Raw genomic sequence first — 13,020 nt, forward strand, 5'->3', positions numbered from 1 at the left:
TCTTGGGTAATTTGTTTCTCTAGTACCAAAATTTGCACGGTGACCCCCTATTTTTATTCTTGATTTTGAAAGAGAATGATTGAAAGATTCCTTTAGGAAAGTTAGAGCAAAAGTTTAAGTCTTTCACTTTCGAGGTGCATACTACCTTAACGATGCGACTCAGGTTCAAAGGTCAATTTTAGCAATTTTTTTTTTATTTCAAATTTCAAACCACTGACACGTGGTCTTTCTTTTGGGGAAAGGTGTTGGGTCACATCGTACCGGGAAATTCCTGAAATATTACTAAAATGGCAAACTATCAGCTACACCGCGTGCCATTATTTCCCTTTTGTCTTAACGGTCGCGGATTTCCACCCACGATATCTTTGGTAAACACGCAGAGATTATGTATAGGCTTTGCGGTATAGTGCCCATGCGCTAGCTTCAACGTTAGGCTCAGCGTTTTTAACGCCGCATGTATCGGTACGTCGAGCAGACCATGGAGCAGACCAAAGCCGGCGCTCGCACTCCATACCATCGAAAAAGCAAGCGAGGTCCACAAAAGCGGACCTGAAATAGACGGCAACGTGCGCAAAGGTCGATTTAAATGTAAAACTGTCCGACTTTGGCTCATACCCCCTGCAATAACGATCAAGAATGCAGTGAAGAGTCAGATTTGGCCGAGGACGCAGACGATAACGGAGACGTGCTCAGTTCAACAACTATGAAAGTATTTGACACGCTGCTTTTCGAACATATTAGGCTATGCTGATTACATACCCGAGTCCAAAAATTAGCCTGAGCGAGATGAAACTTCTGTTAGTTGCGATAATTTTATCACTCTTGCTGTACATGCTTGGTGTTAGTATCGTGTTCTTTTATATTTTTAAACTCGAGTTTTCTATCGTGCAGTCTTTTCGTGTCTGCTGAGAAACCTTGAACAACACCGTACCCGACATCGCGCAACATTTATGTCAAGGAGTTTCCCAAGCCAGTGCAGAAGTTCATACACACATAATGTAGACTCACAAGAGCAAGTTCACCGATCTGCTAATTTTTCGAAACGAAATGCAAATTTTTTTATAATGCAAATATTTTTTTATTTCATGCCTTTTCTTTCTTTAAATATAACCCAAAAATTAAATAACGTGAATTGCGAGGGTTCACAAATGATTCTTGTGTGCGTGTTGCCTAAACTTATCAATTACCCGCAGACTCCACAGCTGCTAGCTGGACCTCAACACTGAACGTAAAACAAACCCGGCTCAACTTCTAGAAGTGCTGAAACTAGCAATTTTTGCTATATGAGGTCAGTCATCGAAAGTTTGACTAAAAGTAAAAATCTGGGCCGACTCGCAGCGATTTCGAAGCTGTTATCAAATTGGTTGGCAGAATCGTACCGTTATAATGAAATAATACAAATAAACTCCCTAAGTTGCTGTGAATAGTGACAATCGACCAATCAGATATAACCTTGCAAACACGCTGCGAGTCAGCCAAAAAATCTCCGAAATAATTATGTGTGCGCTGGTATTGCGCAAGTCGAGTGACTCCACTGTAGACTAGTCGATACTCTGTCTCTCGGAACACGCTGTCGATGACAGCCTGCACTGTTCTACGCTACGGCGTGATTATTATTAGTTTGATAAAATCGGTACAAGAACACATATAAATAAAGTTTGAAAAAATAACACGAGTCAATCTCTCCCGTCGTAACGAAGGGCGACAAGTTTGCAGTGCGGTTTAAGAGGTAAGAAAATACGACAGACATTTTATGTTGTCAAGAGTTACGTGTGTTCGTCTCATCTTGAGGTAGGAAAACTAGCAAGTGACGTCCCGTTCGCACAGTGTCAGCGCTAACATGAACTTGACAATCACTTTTCACAAAGAACATGCATAAATTGCTGATCGCGAGACAGGAAGTAGACAACTTGAGTCAAGAACAAGTGAATGCCCGACGCGATCGCGCAACGACAGTGCATAAGTCTCGATCGGATAGACTTTTTTACGCAAGTTTCTACGTCTTCGTCTTGACTGTGAACTCTGGTAACCAGATTGTAACCGTTGAGACAACAGTATACAGTTAATATGCTAGTTAAACGTTCCAAAAATGGATTAAATCGCTAAGTACCCCTCTGTGTTTGTTGTGTAAATACCACCCACTGCTGGCACTAAGCATTTGCCAGTTCAGTGTATAATTTCTTTCTATTTTCACACGATCTGCAATCCTAAACATATTCAAAATTCCCAAAACTGACTCTAAATATTTCAACTTAGTCCTGGTGTAAGAAAATTCGCAGAAAATAGTGCGCGAGTCGGACTTCTTGGTCACAATGTGTGACGCATAGGTCGTTTACACAAATCGTCGATTTTCTCAGTTCCGTTTTTGGCAGTGCGTACATTATTCAAATAAGTATAAGTCGGCGGCGCTCGGACAGACTAGCCTGATTTTTCACCTGAGGACAGTGAATAAATATATATCTGAAAGACCGTGTCTCAGATTTCCGATAAAGGGCCTGGAAGTGAAGATATCCTGACAAACGTGAACAAAGGCCGATAATTTATGCAAAAAACGTCAAGTTGACACTTTGAAGATGCATTGTGCGAAAACAAAAGCGAATTTCAAAAATCCGGGACACGGTTTTTTGCCCAGTATACCCAGCCGTCGATTGCCGTAAACAGATCACCAAGGCCGATTGGAGATTTGTGCTTACACTTTTTTGAGTTAAAAAAACTAAAAAAACACGTGTTTTTGAGTAAAACAGCCGTATGCGCAGTTTTTAAAAAACTAACAAATTTTCTGAACTCTTCGGTGACCGAGCAGATAAAAAAAGTACCACATGTCGGGTGTGTGACCACGTCTTCTTTGTGAAAATGAGGATTGAAAATAAGTGTCAATGAACCTGAGTCGCTACCTTAATTAGGAGTATAGGAGGAGAATAGGGAGTATTTAATTATTGCACATCTTTATCAAAAAGCTGAACATGGCCAATTCCAACATTCTGTCAACTGTCACTTTCGCTAGAATGTGAGAAGACATTTGAGGATGAATATCAAATGTTACAGCAACATGAAGAGAACTTCAAGAAAACGGTGTGATACATACCATGATGAATTGACGGACATATCATTAAACTTAGCTTTACTGACATGTAGGTATTGACCCGGTGATTTGAAACTTTCTAAGACTATCTGATCATCTACTTGAACCTAAGAAGACAAAATTGTGCAAATTTTACAGAGCAAATAATCCCATGTATCATAGCTAATATAACTATAATTTAAGTCTTTAAATCTTTTTATTTATCCAGATATATTTTGGTGGTGAGCTTCAGGTGATAAGAATAAGGGGTGAAAGTTAACCCAAAATACCTTCTAGCACCTTGCTTTGTATTTTCAAACAGGCCATTAAATAGCTATTTTGAATATAGATATCTATGATCACTACATAACAGAGTTATATTAGTGAATTTTATGTGGATCACTTTATGCTGAGAAAGAGTTGGAACTTTCTCTGATCAGCAAACAATGCTTTCGGGATCTGACATCACAAGATTTTGTAAGATAAGCGCATTTCAACTGCAACAGGACTACTAAGTACATGTACTTGCAAAAGTAGTTATGTTTAAAACATTTCCTATGGAATCCACTCGCATAACATTTATTTTGAAATATTTTATACACATTGTAATTATAGAGTAATATCTGCACAAAAAGTTTGACAAGATAAAAGTCCATAACTTACTGTGTCACCTTCTGACTTGACTTTGTACCTTGGCATAATCTTAAACTGGGCGTTTTTAGCATTGAATTCCAGTACTTCAACCTGAAAATGATATAAAAATTCTATTTCACATACTGAAGTCACGTGAAAAACCAACTTTCAATACATAACAAAACCAATACTTTTACTGTTGAGATAATTCTTACTGATTCATAAATATGAAATATAATAATGATAAAATCCATAATTTGCAAAGTAAAGATTATTTGACTGCTAGCTAATTTTATAACACATCATTTAAGTCACAAGAGGATTGAGGGAGTCACATGTTGGCCACATGGTTTTTTAATTCTACATTTCTCTCAAGTGTGTCACTTGTTTGTCACATGATCTTAAACTGTTACACATACCAGCATATTACTGTACTCTGTTGCTGAAGTATTGGTTGTACTGACGTGGATGTATTTTCCAGTGAATTGGTGTTTGAGCTGAAATTAAAACAAAACCCTTTAAGTACCAATCACCTGTTCAACAACAAGTTTTGTAAAAGTCCACCTGTTTTAAACAGATGGTGGGCAACACAGTAGCAAAAGTAACGAACTGTCATACATTGAAGTGATGCTGGAATATTTTACTGTGTCTGCTGCTATTAATCTTCTCACATCATTTGGTATTTTCTGGGATAGTCTCTATTTTAAGCTACATGTATACCAACTTTTACGCAACTGAGTTTTTATTTGCGTAAAATGTATTCAAAATGCATACGGTAGGAATCAGTATCTGAAGTGAGTTGGGCAGTCTTTTCTGTAGAACTTGGGGGTTTCCTGTAATGCGCAAGCTCTATTAACAAACAACAACAACCTGGGGGCTTCAAGGTGTAGCTGAACGCTTGCCATGCCGTGATGCATGTCCCGTATATGATCGTTGAGCAGCCCAATGAGTTCATGTTCAAAGAAAATACCTTCTGACTACGAAATTAGTGTTTTCAAAGGGCCAACAAAAAGCAGATACTGTTCAAAGTCCAGCGGGACCTCTCAAGAATGCAACCCGACAGAGTCTAAATGGTCACCCGTAAACACTTTCCAAATAACATGCGACGTAATGACCATTAACTGTATTGTGTTACCAACAACGTAGACTCGATCGATTCTCGAATTTTTTGCATCTGTAGTGCCATTGTCTGTACAGAACTGATTGACATGACGTTTTGTGATGATGAAATACAATGTTGCATAAAGTGCTGCGGTACGTCTGCTAAAGTCTAAAATGTTGCAATATCATGATAAATGTCACTTGCAAGCAGGTGCATATGTTCTATTTTTGTCCTGCATTGAACCACGTTCAGGCAATGTAGTGCGGGCCAAGTACGTCTTGTCATGGGGCGGCATTTCTCAATGCGTATTAGTTTACGCAGTTATGATTTTTTGGGCGTATTTCAGAACACTTTTTTGCGTAAAATACGCAGGAGTTTGCGTTAATGGAAACACTGTATACCATGATGAAGTTAAATATCAAGGACTAAACAATACATGTATGTTTGTTCCTGACAGTAAAGAGCATACCAGCACAACTGTCAATATCAGGAGCGATAATATTTGAGTTTGAATTCAGCTTATCTGTGACAATGAAGCTGACACACAGCTTATTATTCCAGTCTTTGTTCAGAGAGGCATGTTTGAAATTTGTTTTTCTTTGACAGGGAGGGTAAGGGAAGCCTTACCTGTATAACCTGTCCATACTTGACTGGTTTGCCATGCTGCCTTCTCTGCTCTTGTTCATTGTCATTCTGTTCAGCATCTGATGCAATCTAACCAAGTAAAAGCAATATCATCATCATCATCACCATCATCAATATCATCAGCAGCAGCAGAAGCATCAACATCATCGATATCATCATTATCATCACAACAACTACAATCATCATCATCATCATCTCCATGATAGTCACCATCATCACAACAGCAACTATCACTATCATCATTATTTCAACATTTTCATCATCACCATCATTAACATCTTCACTATCCTGTCAACCTTTGAATTCATCACTTTAAAAGTTTTTACAAGGACTCTTAATAAATCAAGACAGTAGAAACTAACATATTCACATTGATGTGAGCTCAAAGCTTTTGTTTCTCTCTCAAATAATCGATATACTATGAATTTCTTCTCAAGCTATACCCAGCTACACTCATCAACATGTGTTGAAATGTTTATCAACTTGTTAGTATTATTCCTTCTGCAATGTTGGACATTACATTTTTTCTGAGAAAGAAATAACAAATCAGATGAAATGCCCGATTTTTCCCTCTAGACACAGTTAAAAATTTGTGCTGAAAAACACTGATTTCTGTCCTGTTTGACTGAGGGGTATTGAAAATTTAAATTTAAATTTTGTTTACCTTGAGTTGTGATGCTCTGTTTTTCTTTGTTAAATTATTTGGGTCTCCACTGAAACAAAAAACCAAGAACATTACCATTTACATTTTAAAACTAGAAGTATGATTTATAGATTATTATGGAATCTGATACTTTAAAAGAAAATGTCCTTTCAACTAAAACTAAACGAGTGTTTGACGTAAATACATGTATAGTATTAAGAACTGACCAAAGAAATAAATATAAATATTACTTTAAGAGCACCTGATCTTACAATTATCCAGAAACCAAAAATATTCTATAAAAAACTTTCTAAATTTAAATACACATGTTATGTCTATAAAACTATACAAGTTCAGTTGTAATAAAGATGGAAGAAAAATTTGATACAGTGTTGTGATTAAAACTACATCATAAGTAAAATAATCATGATTAATGTTGATAAAATTTCAATAAACTTACAAATATTTACTGAAATATTACACACGATTTCTGAATGACTGATAAATGTGGTCTTTTATCATGGAAGTTTATGTTTGATTTCATATTCAATAATAAATGATACGTATTTTTAGGGAACACTTTCTGCACAGTGTGGTAGCTAGGCTCTTCAAAGTTGCCTGGCCCTAGGTAAATATCTGTTCATCAAATGATTATCTGAGACTAGCTCTGCTTTTCATAGTTTTGTTTGAACAGTGGAGGACAAAAGCTATGGTCATCAGATCTTGGGTCTAAGTTAACATCATGTATGTATTGAATTGATTGAAGTTTTTATTATTGTAATGTAATGTAAATACAAATTTGCAGAATGCCAAATGTCGTAGATGTTTCAAAGCACATCTTCACAAGGGCAACAACAGTGATTCCTTAATATCAGCACAGAAAACATTACAAAGGCACTGATAACAACGGCAGTTGTACTTATTCATTATAACATAACAAAATTATTCAACACTTACGGGTTACTGTTCAAACTTAAAGTCATTAGTTCGAGTCTAACTCTAAAACATACAGGGAACATGCAGTATCATTTACTAAAAGTTACTTGGACCTTAAATTTACAGTGCTGTCAGTTGTGTCAATACAAGAAAACTTAAGTTCTATCTTTCTCTTTGTTCTTTTTTGTTTCTTTGTTCCTTTCTATTTGTTTGTCTATGAAAAAAACTCAGATTTCAGAAGCAATGATAAGGCACTTTTTCTGTCTTACAGAGGAAAATTATGAACAATTCTAGAACAAAACCAACTGTGTACATCACAGCAAGATGGAATAACAGTATATTGAGATGGGCTGGAAGGTGTACATGTAGGTAGAGGAATGAAAGTAGTGGAAGACTAGATAGAATCATACAGGAAAATGATCGGGAGATGAGAATAAATGAATCTGAACATATAGGATGAGCAAATCCATGCAGCACGGTCCCTCGACAATGTCAAAATCCGTCCAATTGTCCAGTAATCTAGTTTGTTAGTCTCACATACATTTAATCATATGATTTTTATCCAATGGTAAATTCAACCAATGCAATGGTAATTCACTTGTCTGAGCAAAAGTCGTCATGGTCTAGAACCTTTGACCACTGGATTTGCACTCCCCTGATAAGGTCAAAAAATTACCTTCTAAGCTCTCTGCAAGAGTAGAAAGCACGGAAAAATGAGGCAGAATGATGGAGAAGAACAAACAGACAGTGAGTATATACTTAATAGGACTGTTCACAGTTGACATCTTTATTCTCTTATTGATATGCAAAAATAAATATTTGCCTGCATTTTTAGAGTACGCTTTTGAAAATTACGCATGAAAGAAAGCTTCAAAAAAGCCATCTATGTAACATTGATAAAATTTGTCTGCATTTCAAGCTGTAGTGTCCGATGTTGCACGCGTACAGGTATATATGTTGAGTAACAAACCTGTAACCGTGAACAGCACTGTATAATTATAAATAAAGGGAAAATGTATACAAATAAGAAATTGAACTTGCTATTTGTCGAAAAATTAATCTGTATTTTGTTGATCACAGATTAATTGTAAATGTGAACTTCTTCAGATAAATTTTGACAGAAAACATGGATATCACACATTACATGTATCTGTTGTAACATTCTGCCAAAAATGACATCAAAGTTGCTAAATTTGCTGGCAGACATATGAATTCACACAAAAATGTAGTTTGCTACTTAATATGTACCAGTACAATGATGGATGATATCTTTTTCAAATTCTGTGGATAGTTGATATGTGTCTTGGAAATAAATACTCACTCGCTATGGTCTTTCGCCTTTCGGTATTTTTTCTGTGCTTTGTATCTGTTCTGAATGCATACTTGAAATGTTGCAACTACAGGAGTAAAGAAAAGAGCCCACAAATGAAAGTCAGTGATTGTGGGCCATGATACTTGCAAATTTTAGCTGCGTAGCTCGAGGTTTTGCCAAGGGTTGTGGGTTGTTTGCCGTCCGACACAACACTAGGTAAAACCTCAAGCTTTAGTAAACTTTACTGGCTCATAAACGTGGAACGAGTACAAGAGTTTAATAGACTAAGCTATTATCGCACATCTATTTTTTACATCCATGGTCTTTGTAAACAAAACTATCCCTCCAATCATGGTCTGATCATCGCTCCAGGGGATAGTCTGACTCTATTATTTTTAGGTCCATGATGCAAAATGTACTGAATGCTATAGCCTAGATCCTATTCGTCGCCTACGGCCTTCGGAGGCACGGAGGCCGTAAGCGACGAATAGAATCTAGGCTATGAATGCTATAAATCGGGCACAAGTTCACGTTTGAGTTGTTTATCATGCAGCACGACTGCAGGTTGCAAACGTAGCAAACTTGAGTTTACCTTGTGGATTCGGTAGATTCGGTTTCTCCTTTTTCTGTTTAAATGGAACGTGCAGAGCGGTGTGAGAACAACTGAAATTGAAAATACGGACAAAGTTATGCCATCTGCAGCAGAGTAGCTTTGTAGGAACAAAATTTGTGTTGTCCCGCTTCGCTGTAGTCTGCGCTTGCGGAAGTTGATGCGCCCTCTAGAGTTATGCCCTGTATGCCTTATGCGAGGCCTCGAGAGCCCAATTTGGATGAAGCAAGTGCTTTAACATTAGTTTTTTTTCTCTCAAAATCATTCCATAGAAAGCATGCATGCAGCTGCAGTACAGCCAGTCCATAATAATTCGCATACTTGCGTCTGTGAAGTTATGTAAACAGATTGGGTACTTCAAAAGACAGGATAAGGCGGCTTTTTTCTTCTTATTAAGTACAAGTATGAACCAGATATGAACTGAATATGCTCACGTGTTTTACAACAGGTTCATTAATAGTAGTACGCTTCACAGAACAATAAGATATATGTTATCACTAAATGAAGCAGGTTTTTTTCAACATCGCACAGTACTCTCAGATTTTAATCACTAATTACAAAACTTTATTTAATATGCAAATGAGCTGTTAATTAACTTGACACTGCTCAATGCTTCATGGGACAATTAGATATCCATCAGATCAACATCTGTAGCAAGTTTCATCAAATTTAACGCTGTAATTTTGGAGTAATATCACTAATTACAAAGTTCATTAAATATGCAAATAAACCCTTAATTAACTTCACACAAGTAAATGTTCTACACCACAATTAGATAATTGTCGGATCAGTATCTGCAACAGATTTCATCACATTTGGTGCAGTTATTTTGGAGTTATGTCACTAATTACAAAACTTCGTAAAATATGCAAATGACTTATTTGTTAACTTGACACTGCCAAATGCTTCTCAGTACAATTAGATATTTATCAAAACAGTATCTGTACCAAAGTTCAAAGACTTGGGTGCCGTAATTTCAGAATTATATATCTAATTACAAAGTTCATTAAATATGCAAATGAACCCTTAATTAATTTCACACTACTTAATGCTTTACACTACAGTTAGATATCAGTCGGATCAGTATCTGCAGCAGATTTCATCACATTTGGTGAAGTTATATCGGAGTTATATGACTAATTACAAAACTTCATAAAATATGCAAATGACCTATTTATTAACTTGACACTGCCCAATGCTTCTAAGTATAATTAGATATATATCAGATCAATATTTGTTGCAAGTATCATCAAGTTTGGTGCAGTACTTTCGGAGTTATCTCACTGATTACAAAGTTCATTAAATATGCAAATAAACCCTTAATTAACTTCACACAAGTAAATGCTCTACACCACAATTAGATATCTGTCGGATCAGTATCTGCAACAGATTTCATCACATTGGTGCAGTTATTTTGGAGTTATATCACTAATTACAAAACTTCATAAAATATGCAAATGACCTATTTGTTAACTTGACACTGCCAAATGCTTCTTCAGTACAATTAGATATTTATCAAAACAGTATCTGTACCAAATTTCAAAGACTTGGGTGCCGTAATTTCAGAATCATATATCTAATTACAAAGTTCATTAAATATGCAAATGAACCCTTAATTAATTTCACACTACTTAATGCTTTACACTACAGTTAGATATCAGTCGGATCAGTATCTGCAGCAGATTTCATCACATTTGGTGAAGTTATATCGGAGTTATATGACTAATTACAAAACTTCATAAATATGCAAATGACCTATTTATTAACTTGACACTGCCCAATGCTTCTAAGTATAATTAGATATATATCAGATCAATATTTGTTGCAAGTATCATCAAGTTTGGTGCAGTAATTTCTGAGTTATCTCACTAATAACAAAAGTTCATTAAATATGCAAATGAGAAGGTAATTGACATGACACTCACAGCATCATCATAATGTTCTGAGATTGTCATCTGTGAAAAGTTTCATGAAATTTTGTGCAGTATTTCTTGATATATGTCCACACTGTCATTACCGTCTCCATAGGGAAACCATTGTACGAAAAAAAACGATATTGCATAACTTCATTAATATGCAAGCCACACTAACCAAAATCTAATCAGTTCTTGCAAGTAGCATATGGTACCTGTCTACCAAATCTGACTTGAATCCGTTCAGGCGTTTTTGAGTTATCGTGTAAACAGACAGACAGACACACACACACACACACACACTAACACACACACACACACACACACACACGGACAGACAGACAGACATCGCTATGACAATAGCCCACGTGTTTACACACGTGAGCTAAAAATTCACCTGGTAAAGAACAAAAGTTAAACGTATTGCATAAGCACTTTTTGTTTGTTTGTTTGGTTTGGTTCAGATAATTACAGCCACAAACGATTATTTTTGTCTGAGTTTTCTCAAAACCACCAGATATAGCCAAGGTTGCACCATCTTTTCGAAAATAAAGTCAAATAATTGATATTTCAAATTAGTATGATTACGCCAGTGGTTTCAGATTCATAAGCTTATAATTATATAAAGCGTGATTTGATTTGGCGAAACTTTCGCCGAGCTTATATTTTACATTTTTGAATGAGAACGTAGAATTTATACAAACATTTGGTACCTCTGGTACCTTTTAAGTTGTGGTCCGTTATGATGTCAGAAGGAACATGACAAGAGCAAATCTAGGAAAACAATGTTGTTGTTTTTTACAATAGGCAAACTTTTGCTGTTGACAACAGTCAAACTTTTGCTCTAAAACATATTTGCTACCCCCTTCACTGCTCGAGAAAGTTAACCCGTTTCTTGTTTATGGACGCCATTAACCAAACAAACTCGAGAACCTGTTGTCCATTTAATGGAACAAACCCGAGATCGACTCAGCGACGTCGGTATGTACCAACGCTAATGCGCAGGCGTTATGCCGAGCCCCTTCAAGACTGAAATGAAAGTACATGTGTGTCAGCCGTCGTCATGGCAACAACAGTAAACACTTTCCGAAGTAAATATAGACGTACTGTGATTTTGTACACGCTGGGAGACAATGGACAGGTTGCCGGTCGAAGTGCAGCACTAGCGAACGAACAATGACAATGGCGGGCCTTTGTTCACCTGGACACCGCACTGAGAAAGTGTAAGCCAGACTGACCAAATGAAAGTACTCCGTTCGGAGTGTTGTAGACCAACTGACCCACCCTCTTTGGTTGCATGCATCCTAACACAAAAAGTATGCGCGTACACACACACACACATACATACATACACACACACACCATGCACACAGCACCCATACACCACTGGACAAATGAACTTGAACAACATCGCAACATAACAGTCATGTTTTCCTTTCAGCTGTTCAGGTTTGGTCGAATCCAAGGTCTTGCTTGAACCTCTATGGTCGAATAAAGGAATATGACTAGGCACTTATCACAGCATTAAAGTTCAATACGAGAAAACTTAAGTCCTGTCTTTCGCTTCATGTTTTTTCGTTTTGATTTCTTCGTTATTTTTTTATTCTTTGCGTTTGTTTGTTTGTTTGTTTGTTTGTTTGTTTGTTTGTTTGTTTGTTTGTTCGTCCGAAACATTTTACTTGCATAAATGTTCGTCTTTAACCTATACTACTTGGTTTGGTTGCATCCTGCAACATTTAATGTTAAGATATATAAATATAACTCCTGTGAAGAAAGTGGTCGATAATAACCATCGGTCGTCACAAGAGTTGTTATTTCGTCGACTTCATCGAGTTACATACGATTCGACTGTGTAGTACCGACGAAAGAAAGAGCTCAGACTTTATAAGAAGGGAAACCTTCTTCTTTTCTGCCCTAGAAACACTGAGTAGCTATAAATTTGATGTCCAGCAACATCTTATGAACGATACGATCGATTCCGAGCTATCAAACACCTGTACAAAACATGGCAGTTCGTGTTTGGTGGTGTTATAACGTACAGAGGTTTCTCTAAACTCGCCTGGTAATTTTTCAGACCTGAAGTCAGAGTGACACACTTGTAAATATTTCTTCCTATAGCTCGTTAGGAATCAAAAAAAAAAATTCGAAATTGAAATTCACATTTT

General features: G+C 36.6%; 1 protein-coding gene across 1 annotated transcript in view; it reads right to left on the minus strand.

Moving 5' to 3' along the window:
* LOC139118054 (inositol 1,4,5-trisphosphate-gated calcium channel ITPR3-like) overlaps positions 1-13,020 on the minus strand; it is a 132,424-nt gene that overhangs the window by 105,890 nt on the left and 13,514 nt on the right. Inside the window, 7 exon segments of the mRNA XM_070681349.1 lie at positions 3,086-3,189; positions 3,725-3,805; positions 4,114-4,191; positions 5,424-5,510; positions 6,106-6,154; positions 8,342-8,417; positions 8,925-8,995. Of these exon segments, the coding sequence (XP_070537450.1) occupies positions 3,086-3,189; positions 3,725-3,805; positions 4,114-4,191; positions 5,424-5,510; positions 6,106-6,154; positions 8,342-8,417; positions 8,925-8,995 (546 nt within the window).

Source organism: Ptychodera flava, chromosome 19 (genome assembly GCF_041260155.1).
Source record: "Ptychodera flava strain L36383 chromosome 19, AS_Pfla_20210202, whole genome shotgun sequence".
NCBI lineage: Eukaryota > Metazoa > Hemichordata > Enteropneusta > Ptychoderidae > Ptychodera > Ptychodera flava.